Here is a 22,389-nt window from a genome sequence, read left to right as displayed (position 1 = left end):
ATACTGTGAATTAGAACATCGACCTCTCAGAGAGCTGGTTAAGTCAGGGGTGGCCAGCTCCGGTCTTCAAGAGCCACAAACAAGCCTGGTTTTCAGGATAACTATAATGAATATGCACGGAGGCAGTGCATGCAAATTATCTCATGCATATTCATTGTGGATATCCTGAAAACCTGACTTGTTTGTGGCTCTTGAGGACCAGAGTTGGCCACCTTGAATTTATAGGATTGCTTTTCTCTCTCCTATTACATTTTTCCCTTTTACTCTATTCTTGTTGGTTTGGCTTCTGTGACCTTTTTCTGTTGCCTTTCCTCCAACTCTGTAGTGGGCTCTACGTCTGTATTTTTGCCATAGTGTTGGCTTTTATTTTTATGACTTAATGCTTTCCTTGATGGGTTTTTTTTTTTTTCATTTTCCTATTTCAGGTATATACTTAGGGGCAGATTTTAAAACATACACGCGGGCGTACATTTGTGCGCGCAACCCAGCGCGCACAAATGTACGCCCGATTTTATAACATGCATGCTTCCTGGGGCTTTACGAGCGCCGCCGGGCCTTTTGAAAATAGGCCCGGCGTGCGTAACCCCCCTACGCACGTAAATCCTCCTGGATTTGCGTGCGTAGGGCTTTGAAAATCTGCCCCTTAATGTATTGTCTTGAAAAGCAATTTTAAAAAGTTTTATTCAGATAGTTTACTGTATCTTATAGAAATAAATTGAAGCTCTCCCGGGTTGTTAGAGTAACCTGATTGTGCTATATGCCAGGACCCAAGCATGCCAGCACAGATCATCTTGAAATGCCGATTTAACTAACAAAAAAGAAAAGAAAACCTGCTGTAGACATTTTATGGACACCTTCAAGGATTTCTGGAAAATAGATATAAGAGAATTTGTAATGTGTAGTTAACCCCACTGTGATATGGAAGCAAAGGGAGGGCAATATCCAACCCAGCCTCATCGGGTTGAAGACCTTATGTGCTTTTCACCTGCAGGCTATGCACTGATTTTGCAAGCCAAAGCCCTATCTGAGCTTTCACTTTGAAAATTGCTGTGGGCTCGGAATACGCGTGCACGCTTGCACCTGCATTTTACGCTGGTAGAATTTTGTTTGAAAAATATACATGAAGATTTGAATATGGAACTTGAGCACATACTTGTTCCCTCTTCCCTTGGCAACACCTTCTACTTTTTAGCCACGTTGAGGGTGAGCGGTTTCCAGACAGTCAATGTATATGACTAAAATACTTCTTAGCTACGGGAATTGCTTTTGAAAAAATTACCTTCAAAATATTGTAGGTTAGAGAAAATTAGGTTTAGGGTGAGAGGCAGGGCCACAGCCACTGCACTTCCTCAGTAGACTGAGGTTGGATGCCTGTGTTTAACCGCAGCTGGTCTATGGCCTTGTTTGCAAAGAAGGATTCAAAGAGGAGTTTGCCTGCATCCAGTCTGAAGCGACCTAGGCAAGAAGTCGTTCTGTAGCCGACCTTTACAGCACATACTGTAATTGAGCAAAGCAGGCCACCGTTTTGCAATATGAAGAAAGGATAATGTTGTGAAAGAGGATTGTTGTGAAAACTGGAAAGTTAAAAGTCAAAACCGAGCTTGTCAAACTGCTCAGTTAGAAAGTTCAAACAAAAAAAGAAAGAAAGCGTATCCAAGCGCCATCTTCTTACAGTTTCTTAAAAGTAATATTGACACAGTTGCAAAATAAAAGCAAACTTGTTTGCCTCAGGGATCAGTCCCTGGATTTGTTCTGTTCGACATTTTCAGAAGTGATATTCCAGAGGGCTAGAAGGAAAGGTTTGCAGCTGATATGAACATCTGCAACAAGCTGGGCTGCCAGATTGAGCATCCATTGTTCCAGAGTATTGAGCCCCGTTCTGGAGGCCAGTCCTCCCAAAGGGTTTACACAGAGCAGAGGCAACTCGGAGAAGGCTCACCAAAATGGCAGCGAGCCCATTCACTCTGTGAACATAAGAGGTGTACCCAAGAGGAGAAAAGGGGGACGGATTTAATGATAGGAACATTCAAATACCTCAAAGATACAAATAATGCAATAGAAGCAAGAATTGTTCAATAGGAAAGAATCTGTAGAACCAGAGATCACAATATGAGACTTCAAGGAGCTAGACTAATGAACAACATAAGGAAATAATATCTTCTTAGGTGTGATAGATACATGAAACAACCTTCCAATGAAATTTCTGTATTAACAAACCAGAGGTCCCCAAAGTACAACCCACAGGCCATATCCGTCCTGCAAACTAAATCTTATCCAGCCCACCAGGGCTGCCACAAAAAACAGGAGCCGGCAAGAGCAGAGTGTGGCTGATAGTATCCACCATGGGGGATGCTGAAGGAGCTTTGCATACTCACTGCCTGTGGTTGCCTCTACTTGCAGCACTGGTTCCTGAAAGTTAGCACAGGCACTGCAGCTAGAACCAGTAGGCCTACGTGAACGTCGGGGATAAGAACTCCAGGTCATCTCCTCAAAAATCAGTAATTTGCACTGTTTTCTCTGACTATACACAATGCTGGAGAGATTGTGTCTTTCTATTACTAACATAAGAGTGACTTATCTGTCTCCGGTGCTACGCTGCTCAGGGTTACGAGCACAAAAACACCCGAGGTCAGGCGCAGAAAGAAACGCATTGGAGCGAAAATAGTAGTGCCTGATGGTAGGGATAAAACCCTCGCTAGTATCTCTGAGGAAGTAAATCAATGCATCTCAAACAGTGTCACTTTGATACTAGATGAGTGTTTAATAAAAAGCCAAGCCGCAATGGATGAAATAAAGAATGGGCTGGAAGGCCACACCAAACGTGTAGACCAAGTGGAACAGCGAATCTCCTTACAAGATGACAGGTTGATGGCGGCAGAATGCTGTATTACTAAGCTGCAGAATAAAAATGCTGACCTTCTGGCATGCATTGAAGATCAAGGAAATAGGAGCAGGCAAAATAACCTCAAATAACTGGGCTGCTAGAAATGATGAGAGAGAAGGAGCTAAGTAATTTTTTTTTTTTAGAGAAATGCCTTCCTGAGCATTTGAGTTCTAGCTGATTCTGGAGATCGTATCTGCTGCAAGAGAGCCGCATGGTGCCAGCGAGAGAAAAAGATGGGAGACTGAGCCCCGCGATGGCTAGAATATTAAACTGGTCTCATAAAACCAAATCGCTCAGAGCATATTGGCAGCAGGGGCAAGTGGAATAACTAGGTAGCAAGATTCTCCTGTTCAATGATTTTTCTGCCCACATTGTGGCCCAATGCCCCTGCCTGTGCAGACTGCAGAGCTGCATTGCAGGGGTATTCAATTTTTCCCTACTTTTCCCTGCTAAATTGTGGGTACACCATAAGAATAAAATGCTGTTTTTCTCTACACATTCAGCAGCTAATTTGTTTCTAACATCTCTGGATATCCCTGAAGCTGGCTTGTAATGGTCTGGTGTGTCAACTAGCTGGAATCTCAATAAGAAGAAGTCTGTGACGCAGTGACCCACATTTCAAAGGAAGGCATAAATGAATGCAGTAATTACTGAGATCCTAAACGCGACGTTTGTGACAATATATTTGTGAGTGGCTTGCTGTGCACTCGGAGCCCCTGAATGCTGCTGCATGCAGAAATATCCGTGGGCTCCGCAGAAGCTTTGCTGGCTGCAGGGCTCGGCAGCGTTTATGCACAGCTGTGCTGTTGGAGGCTCACTTGAGCATTCTTGATACATGATTAATCATTTGCTCCACAGATGTTGGGGAAGCAGCTGGAACATAATTTTCAAAGTACCATGAAGCATTCAAGGCTTCCATCAGAGCTGAGAGATTATGACTTTAAAGGCTTATATGAGTTCTGTCGAGATCGTGTTTGCTTCAGGGCTCCAATGGCAGTTACATGTTAATTGTGTTTTCTAGGGGTTTTTTTTTCTTACATGGTTGTACTTTGCATAAGAGATTAATAAGGCACATACATTTTCCAGACAATGAGTAAATGTTTTCTTGGGCACACCCCCGAGAAAGAAGAAGAGACTGGAGGTACTGGTTCCTTGGAGCATGTGTGAAAGAGTGTATAAAACTAATGTGGTTGGAAATGAGAGAATAAATGTGATAGTAAATGAGAATGAATGTGAGGAGCAATATAAACACAGAGCAAATTGTTATTCAGAGGTCCACTAACATAAAGAATGGACCAGCAATATGCGCCTGGAGGTCCAGGATGGGAGATCTCTGGGAGGTAGCTTGCAATATTTCACACTCTGAGGAGTATGACTGCTGTGTGTTGATACAAGAGAGACATGGAGAAGGTTAAAATAACTGTGCATAGGATCCATTCGCCTAAGAAACACAATGGCTGTTGAATTTGTTTCGACGGATAAAATCGCAGATTTATTCCTGCAAGAAACACACTTGACGGCTTCAGAGCATGCTAAATTAAAGTATATCTGGATGGGTCAATGCCTATATATTCCTCCTTTTCTACCTGGCAGAGGGGTGTAGCAATTTTAATTCTTAAGCATTTCAGGTTGACTGCCAGTTGCAGAATGATGAGGGCAGATATGTAATTGTATTGGATTCACTATATAGCTTCAAACATGTAATTGCATGGGGTTGTTTTGTTTTTTTTTTGTTTTGTTTTTTTAACAATAGTGGCTTAGTTATTAGCTTTTCTGGAATATGTTTTAGTGGTTGGGGCGATTTTAACCTGATAGTGGATCAGAGTAAGGATTGTAAAGTGAAAAAAGAGGTTAGGATGGGAGATGAGGGTCAAGGAGTTAATTTTCTTTGTAGAGAATTGGGACTATCAGATACTTGGAGGACCCTGCATCCTGGGGAGCAGGAGTACTTTTTTTTTTCTAATCCACACAAATCATTTTCTAGGCTTCTTTATTTTTTAATTATTAAGAGTCTGGGAGTCCTTAATAGGCACAATTTCTATCTCTGATCATGCTGCTGTTTCATTTGGGTTAGAAATGGGAGATTCTCAACATATGTCATTTTCGTGGATAATGAGCCCAAGATTGTTCCATGATGAGGCTTTCCATGCATATTTAAAAGAAAAATGGACTGATTATCTAGAAATAATGCTACTCCACATATATCTGCATCTTTAGTGTGGGAGGCAGGCAAGGAAGTGATGCGTGGGCATACAATGGCCTAAGTAGCTTGAATGAATAGAATTAGAAATGCAGACATTTTAAAGATAACTGTGGCACTAAAAGCAGCCCAGGCCAAACATATAGCTGACATATCAGACCATCATAAAAGCGAGCTTGAAAATATTCCACTTTACTCTAAACCATTTGTTGTTTCAAAGGGCGATGAAATCTCTCAGGTTTTACAAATATTAACTGTATCGCTTTGGCAATAAACCAAGCAAGGTGCTAGCCAATCTGATCCCGATAAGGGAGCCTCGTTCCCAAATTATGGGTATAAAGGACAAAAGTGGAGACCACAAACACTTTTTAAAGGACATTACAATTGTTTTTTTTAGAATACTTATAGATGCAAGGAAATGGATGGAAGGTGCAAAAAGCTTTCTTCACAGATTTTCAGTGGCCCAGTCTCTCTCAAGACCAAATGGTTTGATTAAATCAACCTTTAAGAGATGGGGAAATTTTTCAGGTTATCAGGATCTCAAGTTTGGGTAAAAAACCAGGAATAGATGGCTTAGGGCCAGAGGATTTTTTTTTTGGAAGATTCTGAAATTTCCAGTGCTCCTTGTCCTAGCTAATTTTTATAATGTTATTCTCATGCGGAAAGCTATCCCATCAGATATGAACCAGTCTGTGATTGCAATTTTGCCAAAAAAAAAGGTAAGGACCCACCTGAGGCTGGGTTCATATCACCCTATCTCCTTAATCAACGTAGATATGAAAATTTTGGCTGTGGTGTTAGCATATAGAATCAGTCTATCTCTCCCCATGTGATAAATCCTGATCAGAGCAGTTTTGTTAAGGGGCATCATGGAGTTAAAAATGTGTGTAAATTAATAGCAGCATTGAGCCAGAAACAAAACAAGCAAGCAATGATCCTCAGTCTAAATGCTGAAAAAGCATTTGATTCCCTAACGTGGGATTTTGTATTCTTGGCCTTGTCAAAATTTGGATTCAGTGGTAATGTATTGCCTTGGCTGGCCGTGCTCTATAAAACTCCAAGCACAAGCATCCTGATTAATGGTATCTTCTCCTCCCAGTTTGTTAGAATGTGGAATTAGGCAGGGTTGCCCCCTTTCCCCTCTTTGTTTATCTTGGCAATTGAGCCGCTGGCTATAAAATTGAGAGAGGAAAAAGATTTTCAGGATATTTCAGTAAGTGACCATCCACTAAAAATTGCCATGTTTGCAGGCGATTTTCTGCTCTTTGTAGAACGCCCAAAGCAGAGCATCCCTCGAATTGTAACTATGAGCATTTTCAACTGGTTGTGGGTCTAAAAATCAATTTTGATAAATCTGAAGCATTGGCAGTTGACCCAAATATTATGCACTCTTGGGTTAGGCTCTTTTCTGTTTATTTGGGCAATATGTAAAATTAAGTATCTAGGGGTTTGGGTTCGTAGGGATCTTAATCCTCTATATACATTAAACATAGTAGATGTTATACAAAATATAAGGAAGGTAATTGCTGGCCTGGCAGACTCTCCCTCTTTCTTTTATGGGGAGAAGCATGCTTCTGAAAATGGTGATTATGCCTAAGATTTTATATAAGTTCCAGATGCTCCTTTGTTGGCTCACTAGAAGAGATCTATTATTACTTTTATAAGGAATGGGAAAAAAGCCACAATCAGTTAATTTTAAATTAATGTACAGTAAGTAAGCTGGAGGACTGAACTTCCCAGGTCTCAGATATTACAATGTAGCATGTCTGCTGTGTTTCATTGGTGAATGGGTCATGGACAAATACGCCTATTGCGAAAAAGGTATGTTGAACAGCAAAATTTTGCCATGGTCACCAATATACCTATTATACTCTACAGACCAAGAATTAAAAAAAAAATGAGTGAACAAGAATGTACTGTTACATCCATGTTGACTTGCATGGCAATGGCTTCGAAGTCACTGGGGCTTAGAAATTCACAAATCTTTGCTACTACCCCTGATCAGAAACAAAGAGTTTTCCCCTAGCAAAGAAGATAGGAAAATTTTCCACTCTTGGAGTGAGCATAGCCTAAAATCTGTAGATCTGTATGAAAAGGGCAGACTTAGTTGCCTTCCATTTGTTTCCTTGCAAAGATGCTATCAAGTGCCGAATATACAATTCTTTGCCTTCCTCCAGACTTGACACTACTTAACTTTGAAGTGGACCGAGCAGGTATCTAAAATGGAGTGTTCTTTTATACAAGAAGTCCAGGACATAGCAGTCAAGATGAACTCTATTTCAAAGTGGTACAAGAAGTGTAAACAGCACTTTCAATGTCATTATTTAAACTCTCTCTGTAATTATTGAAGTAGAGAGCCGGAGGTTGAACTTTCCCGATGACGTTTCAAAGGTTATTTCAAACTTCTTTACCTTAACATTAAAGAGTCCAGTCTAAGAGAAATTCAATATAAGTTGCTCCATCGTGCTTACATTGATGGTATAAAGCAGTGTCACATGAAGTTGGCACCATTCTCATTGGGGTAGATTTTAAAAGAAGCGTGCGCGGCCTACACATGTGCGCGCTACCCAGTGCGGGCAAATGTACACCCGATTTTATAACATACGCGCGCATGTTGTAAAATCAGGGGTCGGCGCGCGCAAGGGGGTGCACTATTATGCACCTTGCGCGCGCCGAGCTGCACTGCCTTCCCCGTTCTTCCCCCTAACCTGACCTTCCCACCCCTTCCCCTAACCTTTCCCCCCCTAGCCCTATCTAAACCCCCCAAAATTATTATCTTACCTTTTGTGCCTGCCTCTGGGTAGGCGCAAGATGCACGCGCCGGCAGCTTGCCAGCACACGATCCTCCGACACAGCGGCAATGGCCGCTCTGTAGGAGGCCTCTGGCCCCGCCCCTGCCCTGCCCCACCCCGGACCGCCCCTTTAGTAAAGCCCCGGGACACATGTCCTGGGGCTTTACACGCATCGCCGGGCCTTTTTAAAATAGGCCCAATGTGCGTAAGGCCAGTTACGCGCGTAAATCTTTTAAAATCCAGCCCTTAGTGTATAAAGTGTCAAGTTGAAAATGGCACATTACTACATCGCCTTTTGACTTGTTTGAAAATTGCTTCCTATTGGGATGAAATGTTGTCATTGATTGATGTATGCACAGGGTTAAAATTCCCCATAAAGGGGAAGTTGTACTATTAGGAGGCATATCTAGACTATCAAAACATCGCCAAGCCTATGAAAATTTTCTGATATTGGCACTAGTACTAGCGCAAAAGTGTACCCTCGCTACCTGGATAAGAGATCTGGTACCTAACATACACCTGTGGAAATCGAAAATGTCCTTGGTCATGCAAATGGAAAGGTCGGATACGAAGGTGGCTCACTGTAAGGTTGCTAAACAATATGTAAAGGCTGGTTAGATCTTTTGTCATCAACTACAGCCAGACTCACAAAACAACATCACTGCCTTAGGATATTCTGTAAATCGGGAAGATGTTCTAGATGTAGGGGATTAGCCCATGCTTTGCACAAGTAGACTAACTATACCTTATACTATCTGTATGCTATGTGTCACTCTCTTTACTCTGAACTATTCTGTGAATCACTCGTGCTTATTTCGTTTTGGTTCCATAAAGTTGAATGGGGGGGGGGGGGGGTGACTGAAGTTTGCAAGGGGAAGGGGGCGCAGGACTAGGTCTTTTCTAGGAGAACATGAATGAGAGTATTAGTGGTATGAGGGATTTTAGGGTTTGAAAGATGAGCATGAAGGGGGTGGATAGATTTAAATGCATAAAGAACAGAAAATTTGGCAGCATACTTTGTGAATGTTAAGGCTTGGCACAGTGTCCTCTGCGATGTTTGTTTTATTGTTTGCATTGCTCTGTTACACATTTATGTTCTCATGTTGATATAACAGACTTGTCTGAAGGGCAATATTGTTTTGCTTATTTTTGCTGCTTTAATGAAAAGTATTTTGCAAATAAGAACCAGTGGACAGCAGGGAATGGAGAGTGCGCTCACATGTGCCTATTCAAACATCCATGCAGTGCGTACCATCAGCCGCAGTCTGCCACTAACAGCTAGGGAAGCTAAGTGAGGTTAGGGGAGGGCACTGATGGGTGATGAAACTGGCAGAGGGGGAATGCGTGAGGCAGGGGGAGGCACTGAGGATTTCAGACTGGGTGGGTGAGAGTCACTGAGAGAGAACAAATGAGACTGGTAGAGGCAATCGTCCTTGATGGGAGACAGAAGGAGAGAGGGGGGGAGATGCTATGGGCAAAGGGGAAATGGCAGGAGATGGGGATGGGTGGCAAAGAGAAGGAGATACTAGTGAGGGGAGAGGTAGTTAAGAGTTTTCATCTGGCCCTTTCAGTGATTTAAAATGTTTTATGTGGTTTATCTTATAAAAAAAAAGCTTGGGAATGTCTGTACTGATGGTGTCAGAATTTAAGAAAGCTTGGGATAATCACAGAAGATGCTTAGCTGCAGAAAGTGAAGGTAAAGCTAGAGAGTGGGTGAGTTCTGTGGTATCTCTACAGGAAGAGAAAAACAGAAAGATGAGCTGGGCCTTCCAGTCTTTGTGCAGTATCATATTCTATACTTCTGTGTAGCATTCTATGAAAAGAGAGCAGTAAATGTAAAAAGCCGCAGATTTGGGACAATATTCTCACTTTAAATAACAGCAAAAAAAAAAAATCCTATTCTATATCTTTTTAAAAAACAGCTACCCAATAGAGGCTATAAGAAGCGTATTGAGTATGCAGATAAATTATCTGTCCAGCCTGTGTTTATTCAAAGGAACTTCCATTAGGAGCACTGCACTTGCGAAAACGAGACCAAAACAAATCAAGGTCCCAAAGATTTGGGAAGACAACTGGTTGATAAAATAGGTGATCTTGTGCTATGTCCATTGGTACAATTTTCACATGTACTTGTACGCACTGGCCTGCATCTGAGAAACTGAGAGAAATTCTGAAGATCAGTTTAAAACCAGTATAGCCAAAGAAAAAAACCCCAAGGGGTTTCTTGAAGTGTGTTTAGTAGTGTTCAGCACCATGGTTTAGCTAGCTCCAGTGACAGATGGTCACCTAAAATAAATAGCACTTTTCGAATAATTAAAATGTGCTAAAAAAATTAAAAATAAAAAGTCCTAAACCAACACGATACTTAATTCTGTGTATTCATTTAGCATGACAAAAGAAATGTATCCTGTCCTTCAGTTGTAGGAACCGGTGGATGTTAACGGTTTAGACAGAGAACAAGAAAACCATGAGACTGAGGGATAGAATCTGTCTCTGAAAACGGTTTCTTTTTAAAAATACGCAACCATTGGACAGATTCCAGCTTCAGTAAATTTCTGAGGAGTCCAAGTCAGCTTCAGGCATGCATTGACAGGAAATGATGCAAGCAAACATCTTTTGGCTTTGAAAGAGAGAAGAGAAGAAAAATATATGAGCAGAAATCAGATGTGGCTTACGGAAAGAGGGAGGAAGAGAGAGAAAAAAATGGGTAAAAAGGGAGTACTCTCGGCAGCTTAAGAATTATCAGTTACCTTTTCATAGTTTAGAGCAGTGGTTCTCAACCTTTTTTCTATTGGGACACACCTGACAGATATTGCTCCTTACATGCATGCACACTAAACATTTGGCCATCACGGGCTAAATGTAAACAAATACTCTGCATCCACAGGACCCCGAACACTACCCCCGCCCCCCTCCCCCCATCTCCAAACACTGAATGCAGAGTAGAATTAAGAAATTTCAAATACAACTTACCAGAAACACAAACTCCCTTATTACCAGGCACATTGTAAAATTCAAAACCTGAAAAAAAAAATACTCAGCACGTGTGTAGCATACCATAGCAACACTAATTCTACAGGTAAACCTTGCCCTTTAAATATATCCCCCTCGTCCTCCAGGTAAGTTTGACTGCACTTTCCTGGACAAAACAGGGGCCGGGCTGGATGTGTGGTGAGAACAGATTAAAGTTTTTAACAGCATGGCACCATATCAAGCGCTTTCCAGCTAAATTTGTGCAGACAAGTTGGTCGGCCCAGATAGCTGTCCTAAAGTGATCTGGTTAAAGTTACCAGGATAATGAACCAGATATTCAAAAGAAAACTTAACCAGATAAGTTCTGCTGAATATCCAGGTAAAGTTATCTGGGTAATTTGACTCGGTTAACTTTCCCACACACTGCCTTACTGAATATGGACCTTTTAGCTGTTACTTCATATCAGGGTAATTTTCTAAGGAAAGTTTAAATGTAACATGCTGTCATAGCAATTTTCAAATCTTCATTTATCCGCATTAAGGGCCAGATTTTAAAACTTATGGGCGGGCTATGGGCGGGCGTAAATTTGTGCGCGCAACCCGGCGCGCACAAATCTACGCCCAATTTGATAACATGCACGCGCAGCCGCGCGCATGTTATAAAATCCAGGGTCGACGCGCGCAAGGGGGTGCACGTTGCGCGCGCCGAGCCCTGGGAGAGCCCTGATGGCTTTCCCCGTTCCCTCCGAGGCCGCTCCGAAATCAGAGCGGCCTTGGAGGGAACTTTTTTTTTTTGGTCCCCCCACCTTCCCCTTCCTTCCCCTATCTAACCCACCCCCCAGCCCTCCCTAAATCCCCCCCCACCTTATTTTATTTCTTAGGCCTGCCTGAGGCAGGCGTATCTTGCACGCGCAGGCCAGGCCGCAACGAAGGAGGCCTCGGGACCGCCCCGGACCCGCCCCCGGACCACAGCCATGCCCCCTGACCCGCCCCTTTTTCAAAGCCCCGGGACATACGCGCATCCCGGGGCTTGCGTGCGCCGCCGAGCCTATGCAAAATAGGCTCGGCACGTGCAGGGGCAGATTAACATATGCGCGTAGCCTTTGAAATTCTGCCCCTAAGTATACTTAATGGGGGTAAAATCTATGGACGATTCAATAGCATATATTATAGCAATTTTCAAAAGTCTTCATTAGCTAGATCCCTGAATTTCTGTCTGCTGTATATGAATACAGAAATAGGGTGGTGACAAAAATCACTACACAATTAAACTATCAATATGAAAATAATTAGATTAATTACAACTTCAAATATCATTTTTATAAATTCTCAACAACATTGTAAACTATTCTCCATAATTTAAAAACTAACCATCCACACATCATATTCATCCATCTAATATCCAACTACACAAAATTACATATACCACCAGATAACATCATCATGGAAATTAAACTGAATGACTTAAGAGCCACAAACACTTGTTTGTATCACAACATTGTAACCCTTTAGTTCATTTGGGATACCTAAACCACAACAATGTATAAGACTGTTGCATCCCAAGCACCAAAAAGATAATCTGATTTAAATGATTACCCGCAAAGTGAACTTATCTTTCAAATTTTCTCAGTCATCAGAAAGATTCCATTAACATAAGATGACCATGAAATCTGTTCAAAGTAAACAGCCATAAATCCTGTTTGAAATGGATCACAATCCCATAGATGCAGTTAGCAGAAAAAGTTCCATTAGCATGGGTTGACAGGATAAATTACAGTCCAGAAGAGAAATTGGATGTCATCTGGGATAAATCACTGTCACAATTCCAATGTAGACCCCATCTGCATAGTATGGTGTCTCCAGCCTCTGAAAGGTATCATGTCCCCAATCCCAACGCTAGCGTTTTGGCAACATCTGAATTGGATATTAGTTGGATGAATGTGATATGTAGATGGTTAGTTTTTAAATTATTGAGAATAATTTACATTGTTGAGAATTTATAAAAATGATATTTGAAGTTGTAATAATTCTAATTTTTCTCATATTGGTATTTTGATTGTGTAGCAATTTTTGTCATGACTATTTTTATATGTGTATTGGACTTTTGTAGGATTGCTTGTTGGCTTCTTCTTTTTTGTTTTGCTATATATGAATACCTTTACAGTAATATGACACAGTTTTTAGTCAGTCATTCTATGTTTTCTGTTTTTGATACTGTGTTTGTTTTTATCTCTATAAGTTGTTTCGAACAATTCTTGTAGACAGAGGAATACAAATTTTTAAAAATAAATTAATAAATCTGTTATGCTTTGTCAAAAGTGGTGGCATGAGCAATCTGCTGATTCTCTTGCCAGTAAACCAAGTGAAGTGAAGCAGGTAGTGGGTTCAAATGGCCACAGCTTTATTTAACATCATTCAGAATAGGACACAATCTAATACAATTTGTATACTGTCAATCTACTACATAATGCTCCTAAGCAAGCTAATACCATGTGTATCCTATCAATAATACATCCCATCACCAAATTACGTAACCATTTGCCCTTTACACAGGGCTTCCTCTTCTGCCACCCTTCCCCAAGTCCAGCTCAATAGCCCTTGTGCTTGGCTCTGTGGCCCTGGGCATTCAAGTCTATCCCCCAGGTGACTCCCCCAACTCAGGGATCCTGACCTGTGGCATCACAAGGCCCAGTCTGCCCGACCAGTACTTCATGACCTGCAGCAATGCAAGCCCTGTGCCTTTTAGCCCTTTGTCCACCTGCTGGCCCATGGACTGACCCATGATAACAATGCTCATAGGGGTCCCACTTGGACCTATTGGGCTGTAATAATATACCAGGTGTCCTGTCCTCTGTACTGACGTCATGGGCGACTCACCCCTCTGCTGGACCCAAGGGAAGTGAAGAGAGGCTCCCGCCAAGCTGCGATAGTCACCTCCCCCCCCCCCCGCCACCCCCATGAAAGACCCTCTAAAAACTAACGGCCTAACAGCCCCAGGCTCGCCATCGGGTGGGTGGCCGGGAAGCAGGTCGACCATTGAAAAAGGACCGGCCTTTGGCATCAGGGCCTTAAGAAAAGGCCCTGCTTGCATCATCCAACTCTGCTTCCCCCGTCTATTCCCATTGGCTGCTGACAGCTGGCTGTCCCCATCCCCCTCCACGCTGCCGAGCAGCGCTTCGCACCAGCGGGAAGGAAAACAGAAGAGCAGGTAAGGGGATGGGGGGATATAGCAGGGCTAGCAGGAATGTTTAATCTGCCCAAGGTGTAGATTAAATAAAAATAAGTTCTTGTGAAATAACTCCTGAACTGGAAAGCTAAATCATGTCCAAACAGGCTGCGTGTTTTGGATCAGTGTTAATTAGCATTCTTAAAGCAGCCATCCTAGCAGATGAAAAGTGGACCTAAGGAAGGAGATTATTAAAAACAAGATGGACCCCTAAAAAAGAGACGCACACTTAGTATTTCACAGAAGTTATAAAAATGCTTTTAAAAAACTGAATGTAATAAAAAAGAAAGAAAGGAGACCTTTGAATAAAATCCACCAGGAAATAATGACAATGTTGATACTGTGAACAATCTACAGATTACTGCAACTACAGTACCTGAATGTAATCCTCTTTGACGTGCCGAAAAGCGGAATATAAAAAAAAATTAGATAAATAAAATAAATTAGATAAATTTCTCCGATTTTATTCAACAAAAGATGATTTACAGCAAAAATGTGGTTTGAATGCTAAATGTATTACAGGCCCTTCATTTCCTATGAGAAATTTATCCATGTTTGTTGCCACACCTAACAAAGCTGGGAGAAAATCAAGTAACAAAAAAAAAAACCAAAAAAAGGGCTCACCAGTTTTTGTACTGGAAGTAGACCAAGAGATGGGAAGCGAGGGCAAGGAATCATACTGGGTGTGGAGGTGGATAACGCAGTGTGGAAGACAGGCCCAGATCTGACAGTAATCACACTTGGCCTGTGTAGGGGCGGGGGATGGGCAAAAATCCTTGTGCTGATTGAAGAATTGCTGCCTTCTTGCTGCGCCAAATCTTACTCAGCAGATTACAGCCTTCTGCTTCCTGATTGATCCAACTGCAGGGAATAGGAGAGGCAGTGAGCCTGGAGGAGCCAGAGCAAAGGGGATCATTTTGAAGATGCTAGGAGTGGCTGGGTGGGGGGTCATTGGAGGGAGGGACGAGGAGAAGGGTTGGGAGATGAGAGAGGATCGGCTGGGGGAGGGACGTGCGGCTGTTATGTGTGAGAGAGGGAAGTGGGGGCAGTGTTTGTGTGTGAGAGAAAGAAGCGATTGTTGCTGGATATGTATGTATGCCAGATTGGGTGAGAGGTTAGAGAGGAGATATGAGGGAGAGCAGGACCGGAGCACAGCAGGGACATCACCTTCCTTCCCTATCCTTCCCTCACTGTAATTTCATGTTCCCTCCTTTGATCTTGGATTCTATCCCCCAGATCTTGGAACCTCCCTTCCTTCCTATCTCTCCTTTTTCCAGATCCTGGGATTCCCCCCTCCCCCCCTCCCCCCATCCACCCTTAATCCCAAATCTTCCTCCTCTGATCCCCTCTTACCTCTTTTCTCATCCCAAATTCCCAAGTCCTCCCCATTCCCCATCCTTTCCCTCTCTCCCCTCCCCTCCTCCCCAGTCTTCTCCTTACTCTCCCCGGGTCCCAATCCTCTCTCTCTTTTCCCCATTCCTGAGATTCCTTTTCCTCATGTCATGAAAATAAATTCTTCAGACCTAAGCAAGGTTGAAAAGAATATTTTTATAAAGTAATATAAAAGATAGAAATGTCTGCCAATGCACTCCAGCATTTGTCCATTCTTGCCTGAGGAAACTACGGGGCTGTGCTTTAGATCGGGCTCCTCCCCCTCTGGAAGGGGGATGAGGATGGCCACAGCACTAACAATGCCTGGGGTGTGGTAAAAACCTAAATCCATCACTGATTGGGGGCGGGGGGAGGGGAAGAGTTTAGACAGGTCACAAATCCTGCAGAAGCAAAGCAAAATCCTCTGCGCCGAGTATTATAAAATTAAGGTGAAAAGCAGAAAGAACTGAATGATAGCTTTTGGAAAATCTTTTGAGTTTATTTAGTAAAGGACAGAGAATGAAGAGCCCTAGATACATTCTATGCGATTCCATTTACTTAGCTGTTTATTTATATTTTAGTTTTTTTTTTTTTTTTTATGTTTTATTAGGAGTGTTTTTATGACAGTTATTGTTAGTAATGTTTATTATGATAGTTATTATGTATAATTATGTTTAAATTTTAAATTTAATTTATGACATTTTAATTTTGTTATGAAGATAGTGGTAATTATGATTACCACCTCAGGGTAATAAGTGCTTTTAGGAATTTTCTTGATGCCACTGTATGAAATGTTTTTTTGATTTGATTGCCTTTTGATTTGTCATTGTAAACCGACTTGATATGAATTTGAGTCTCGGTATATAAATTTGACTAAATAAATAAATAAAAATGTCGTCTCAAGGACTCTGGAAACAAGATTTTTTTCCCCTCCTGCATTTGAAAAGTTGTTTTTTGATTCACATTCATTTGTGATTTCTAGAACTCCTTCATGTGGTCTCTGTTTCGAGTGTGAAATTAGCTATGCATTTAATTTTAAATATGCACTTTGGGGATTTTTATTTGGGGGGGGGCACGGGTTTAGGCTTTCTTCGAAGATGAAGATGGCAAAGAATATATCTACAAAGAACCAAAACTTACAGGACTTTCGGAGATATCCCTGAGGCTTCTGAAACTTTATGGAGAAAAATTTGGTGCCGATACTGTAAAAATGATCCAAGACTCTAACAAGGTAAGAATGTGAACTGTGCATAAAACGCTGCGTCCCATGATGACATCTGAATTTATGACTTGAAATCTCATAGAATTCCTGAGGAGATGCACAAGGGACATTCTCATAAGCTGTTTCTTTGGAGCCAGGAACTTTGCATCTTTCTAGTGAGCTCAGAGTTATTTTTAAATATACCTTATAGTTACAGAATACTGTTTACATGGCTCTACAGCCGTTACAAATGATGGCAAACCTAGAGTCAAAGTGAGCCATCTTTCTAACTGCAACTTGGGGCCCTATTTACTAAGCATTTTCTCATAGACAGAAAAGGGTAGACAACCTATGCTAAATGGGCCTCTTACTTTGTTTTGCATAGACTCTAAGCAATGTAAAATTCTCTTATCCAATACTTTCTAAAAACAATTTTGGGACTGTGTAGGAACATGCAAAGGGTCACGGTTAAAAGTTCCAGAAATTGGTAGGCCAGTGTAGCCATGCCTAGAAGAATTCATGCATAGCTTTCTGTAAATATTGGAGCACAGCTAGGCCTTCTGGGGGGCACACATCCAAATTAATGCCAGAAACCTGTTATCAAAATACTATGTACAGGAGATTCCCACAAGCACTTTAATCTTTTGGTATAGCTTTAAAGATAAAGCTTGTTTTACTCATTTCACACTTGTGATTTTCTGTAACTGTGTTGATCTACTATTATATGAAAGTCGTTGTATCAAAGAAGCTACTTTAATTAAGAAATGACTTTTTTGGACAACTATGGCACTTTTAAGTCTTGTGCAGGTTTACATTTGGATGAGGTCTTGCAAATGAGGAAATGTGAGACAAGTCTGTGTTGTGCAGGTAAATGTCAAAGATCTGGATCACAAATATGCCCATATTCAAGTCACCTACGTGAAGCCCTACCTGGAGGAGAAGGAGCTATCCGAAAGGAAAACAGATTTTGAGAAGAATCACAACATTAACAGATTTGTATTTGAAACGCCTTACACGTTATCTGGGAAAAAGCATGGATCTGTAGAAGAACAATGCAAACGAAAAACGATTCTGACAAGTAAGAGAACATTTTTCTTGTTTTAAAGATTATTTATTTATAATGTATTTATTATTCAAATTAAATTAGAGAAATTGATTATAATCCAAAGGTACTATTCAATATAGCAAAAAAGTTCACAAATGATTAAGGCAAAGCTTCTAAACAACTGGAAGATTTAGACATCCCCTCTGCTGAATCATTTCTAAAATATTTTGTTTCAAAAACAGTTAATTTAATTGCTAGTTTTTCTAATGTTCCTGCATGGTATGCAGATTCTTTACCACCATTTGTCTTTTCACGTGATTTCTTCTATTGAAACTGCAGATTAACTCTAAAATGAATGATTCATTCTGTCCATTGAATAAGTGCACGGTACATTTATTAAAAGCCTTTAGAGAAACACTTTCTTCTACTCTTATGCATGTCATTAATATATCATTTACTCAAGTACTGATCCCATCCTGCCTAAAAACAAGCATCAGTAAGAACTCTTTAAAAAAAAAATCTGATCTTGACACAACTGATCGTTTTTAGCAAAGCTCTTAGAATCTGCTGCATTAAGATTATTAACCAATTTCATCAAAGATAATCAACTTCTTGATCCACAACAATTTGGTTTCAGGCGCTTCATGAGCACTGAACGTTTGATGATTCCTTGCTTGACATAATTCAGAGAGGCCTGGACAATGGAAATAGCTACATCCTTGTTCTCTTGACATATCATCTGCCTTCGATACAATCAACCATAAGAATCCTGTTGTATCGGTTGCAGGAATGTGGCATATCTGGTTCAGTTCTAGATTGGTTTACATCCTATTTATCCAGTAGGACACAACAAATAAGAATTAATGATGATTCTTGAATAGGTCAAAAACAGAACTTTTATTCATTCAAAAACCGCATTTAAATATTCAAAACCTACTGTGGTTATTGATGGATCTAATTTACAAATCAAAAAAAGCATTAAAAGTCTGGGAATCTAGCTAGATTCCAATTTAACCTTTCAAACTCACATTAAATCTATTATTAAAACCTGTTTTTATAAACATCGTATCTGGACTGAAACACTTGCTAGAAAAAGCTGACTTTCAGACTGTTGTTCAAGTTTCCATACTATTGTTAGTTGACTACTGCAATGCAATATATTTTGGCCTACCTGTCTCCTCATTGAAGCCATTGCAGCTGTTGTTAAACTCTGCAGCTCGTTTAATATTAGGAGTACATTGTAAATGGTTCTTCATTTGGTTATCTATGCACACAATGTATTGAATATAAAGTTGCTACTATGGTTTTTAAACTGATTAATGCTGAGTCTTGTCCATGGGCTAATGCCCTTTTGAGAATTTATCAGCCAATACGTTCGTTGAGATCTTCTGGTCGTGGCTTAATAGATGAGCCTTCTGTCAAACATTCACGTCTTTCAGTGACAAAAGTGTGAGTTTTCGGTGGCTGCGCCATCTTTTTGGAACTCTCTCATTAAGAAGATTCATCTATGCAAATGTTAATTCCTTCAAATTGCTATTAAAAACATTTTTATACAAGCAGGCTTATTTATAAGTAAAGAGACATTATGATCTGCTATTTTACCCTACCTATTTAGTCATTTTAAGAACATAAGAACATGCCATACTGGGTCAGACCAAGGGCCATCAAGCCCAGTATCCTGTTTCCAACAGTGGCCAATCCAGGCCATAAGAACCTGGCAAGTACCCAAAAAATAAGTCTGTTCCATGTTACTGTTGCTAGTAATAGCAGTGGCTAATTTCTAAGTCAACTTAATTAATAGCAGGTAATGGACTTCTCCTCCAAGAACTTATCTAATCCTTTTTTAAACACAGCTATACTAACTGCACTAACCACATCCTCTGGCAACAAATTCCAGAGTTTAATTGTGCATTGAGTAAAAAAGAACTTTCTCCGATTAGTTTTAAATGTGCCACATGCTAACTTCATGGAGTGCCCTCTAGTCTTTCTATAATCCGAAAGAGTAAATAACCGATTCACATCTACCCGTTCTAGACCTCTCATGATTTTAAACACCTCTATCATATCTCCCCTCAGCAGTCTCTTCTTCAAGCTGAAAAGTCCTAACCTCTTTAGTCTTTCCCTCATAGGGGAGCTGTTCCATTCCCCTTATCATTTTGGTAGCCCTTCTCTGAACCTTCTCCATCGCAATTATATCTTTTTTGAGATGCGGCGACCAGAATTGTACACAGTATTCAAGGTGCGGTCTCACCATGGAGCAATATAGAGGCATTATGACATTTTCCGTTTTATTCACCATTCCCTTTCTAATAATTCTCAACATTCTGTTTGCTTTTTTGACTGCCGCAGCACACTGAACAGATTATTTCACTGTATTATTCACTATGACGACTCAATCTCTTTCCTGCATGGTAGCTCCTAATATGGAACCTAACATTGTGTAACTATAGCATGGGTTATTTTTCCCTATATGCATCACCTTGCACTTATCCACATTAAATTTCATCTGCTATTTTGATGCCCAATTTTCCAGTCTCACAAGGTCTTCCTGCAATTTATCACAATCTGCTTGTGATTTAACTACTCTGAACAATTTTGTATCATCTGCAAATTTGATTATCTCACTCGTCTTATTTCTTTCCAGATCATTTATAAATATATTGAAAAGTAAGGGTCCTAATACAGATCCCTGAGGCACTCCACTGCCCACTCCCTTCCACTGAGAAAATTGTCCATTTAATCCTACTCTCTGTTTCCTGTCTTTTAGCCAGTTTGCAATCCACGAAAGGACATCGCCACCTATCCCATGACTTTTTACTTTTCCTAGAAGCCTCTCATGAGGAACTTTGTCAAAAGCCTTCTGAAAATCCAAGTATACTACATCTACCGGTTCACCTTTATCCACATGTTTATTAACTCCTTCAAAAAAGTGAAGCAGATTTGTGAGGCAAGACTTGCCTTGGGAAAAGCCATGATGGCTTTGTCCATTAAACCATGTCTTTCTATATGTTCTGTGATTTTGATATTTAGAACACTTTCCACTGAAGTCAGGCTAACCGGTCTGTAGTTTCCCGGATGGCCCCTGGAGCCCTTTTTAAATATTGGGGTTACATTTGCTATCCTCCAGGTACAATGGATGATTTTTATGATAGGTTACAAATTTTTACTAATATGTCTGAAATTTCATTTTTTTAGTTGCTTCAGAACTCTGGGGTGTATACCCATCCGGTCCAGATGATTTACTACTCTTCAGTTTGTTAATCAGGTCTACCACATCTTCTAGGTTCACCGTCATTTGGTTCAGTCCATCTGAATCATTACCCATGAAAACCTTCTCCAGTACGGGTACCTCCCCAACATCCTCTTCAATAAACACTGAAGCAAAGAAATCATTTAATCTTTCCGCGATGGCTTTATCTTCTCTAAGTGCCCCTTTAACCCCTCGATCATCTAACAGTCCAACTGACTCCCTCACAGGCTTTCTGCTTTGGATATATTTTAAAAAGTTTTTACTGTGAGTTTTTGCCTCTATGGCCAACTTCTTTTCAAATTCTCTCTTAGCCTGTCTTATCAATGTCTTACATTTAACTTGCCAACGTTTTTGCATTATCATATTTTCTTCTGTTGGATCCTTCCAATTTTTGAATGAAGATCTTTTGGCTAAAATAGCTTCTTTCACCTCCCCTTTTAATCATGCCGGTAATCGTTTTACCTTCTTTCCACCTTTCTTAATGTGTGGAATACATCTGGACTGTGCTTCTAGAATGGTATTTTTTAACAATGACTATGCCTCTTGCATACTTTTTACTTTTGTAGCTGCTCCTTTCAGTTTTTTTCTAACAATTTTTCTCATTTTATCAAAGTTTCCCTTTTGAAAGTTTAGCATGAGAGCCGTGGATTTGCATACTGTTCCTCTTCCAATCATTAATTCAAATTTGATCATATTATGATCACTATTGCCAAGTGGCCCCACCACCGTTACCTCTCTCACCAAATCCTGTACTCCACTGAGAATTAGACCTAAAATTGCTCCCTCTCTCGTCAGTTCCTGAACCATTGCTCCATAAAGCTATCACTTATTCTATCCAGGAACGTTATCTCTCTAGGGTGTCCCGATGAAACATTTACTCAGTCAATATTGGGGTAATTGAAGTCTGTAAACAAAAAAGGGGAACTGAACTTTAATTCAAAATATTGCCTATAGTGACGGTGTCAGCAAGCCAGACATTGTGATTCAATCCCGAATCCAACCGGACCTCTAATCATTCACCATCACTTGAAAAACTCTTTAATTATTTTTGTATGAAAATATTTTTTTTTATGTGTTTTGCTTTTTCTTTAAAAATTAGTCAAAAGGACTTATATATTTCACTCCATTAATGACGTGAAGGCAAGAAGTAGCTGGAATTCTCTCAATGTGTTGTATACAAAAACGCCCAACACGGCCGATGTTTCGCTTATTAAAGCTTCCTCAGGGGCATCTAGATGGATATCAACATAGGAGTGTTTTGCCGATTCAAAATGGACCCGACGTCTCAATCATTCTTCTGCGTCCTACGACCACCCTATCATCCAAACTGGATTACTGCAATTCTTTGTACCTAGGCCTTCCCTACTCCACCATCAAACCCCTCCAAATTCTACAGAACACCACCACTAGAATCATCATGAACGCACGCAAATCAGACCACATAACC

At 40.7% G+C, this 22,389-nt stretch overlaps 1 protein-coding gene across 7 annotated transcripts in view; it reads left to right on the top strand.

Moving 5' to 3' along the window:
• DOCK11 (dedicator of cytokinesis 11) overlaps positions 1-22,389 on the top strand; it is a 310,527-nt gene that overhangs the window by 255,501 nt on the left and 32,637 nt on the right. For all 7 annotated transcript variants that reach the window (XM_029606694.1, XM_029606693.1, XM_029606691.1 and 4 more), the window contains 2 exons: positions 16,531-16,677; positions 17,515-17,725. In XM_029606694.1, coding sequence (XP_029462554.1) covers positions 16,531-16,677; positions 17,515-17,725 — 358 coding nt within the window. The remainder of the gene's footprint in view (positions 1-16,530; positions 16,678-17,514; positions 17,726-22,389) is intronic.

Source organism: Rhinatrema bivittatum, chromosome 6 (genome assembly GCF_901001135.1).
Source record: "Rhinatrema bivittatum chromosome 6, aRhiBiv1.1, whole genome shotgun sequence".
Taxonomy (NCBI): Eukaryota; Metazoa; Chordata; class Amphibia; order Gymnophiona; family Rhinatrematidae; genus Rhinatrema; species Rhinatrema bivittatum.
The sequence above is the reverse complement of the archived record's forward strand: the minus strand, read 5'-3'. Positions and strand labels throughout refer to the sequence as shown.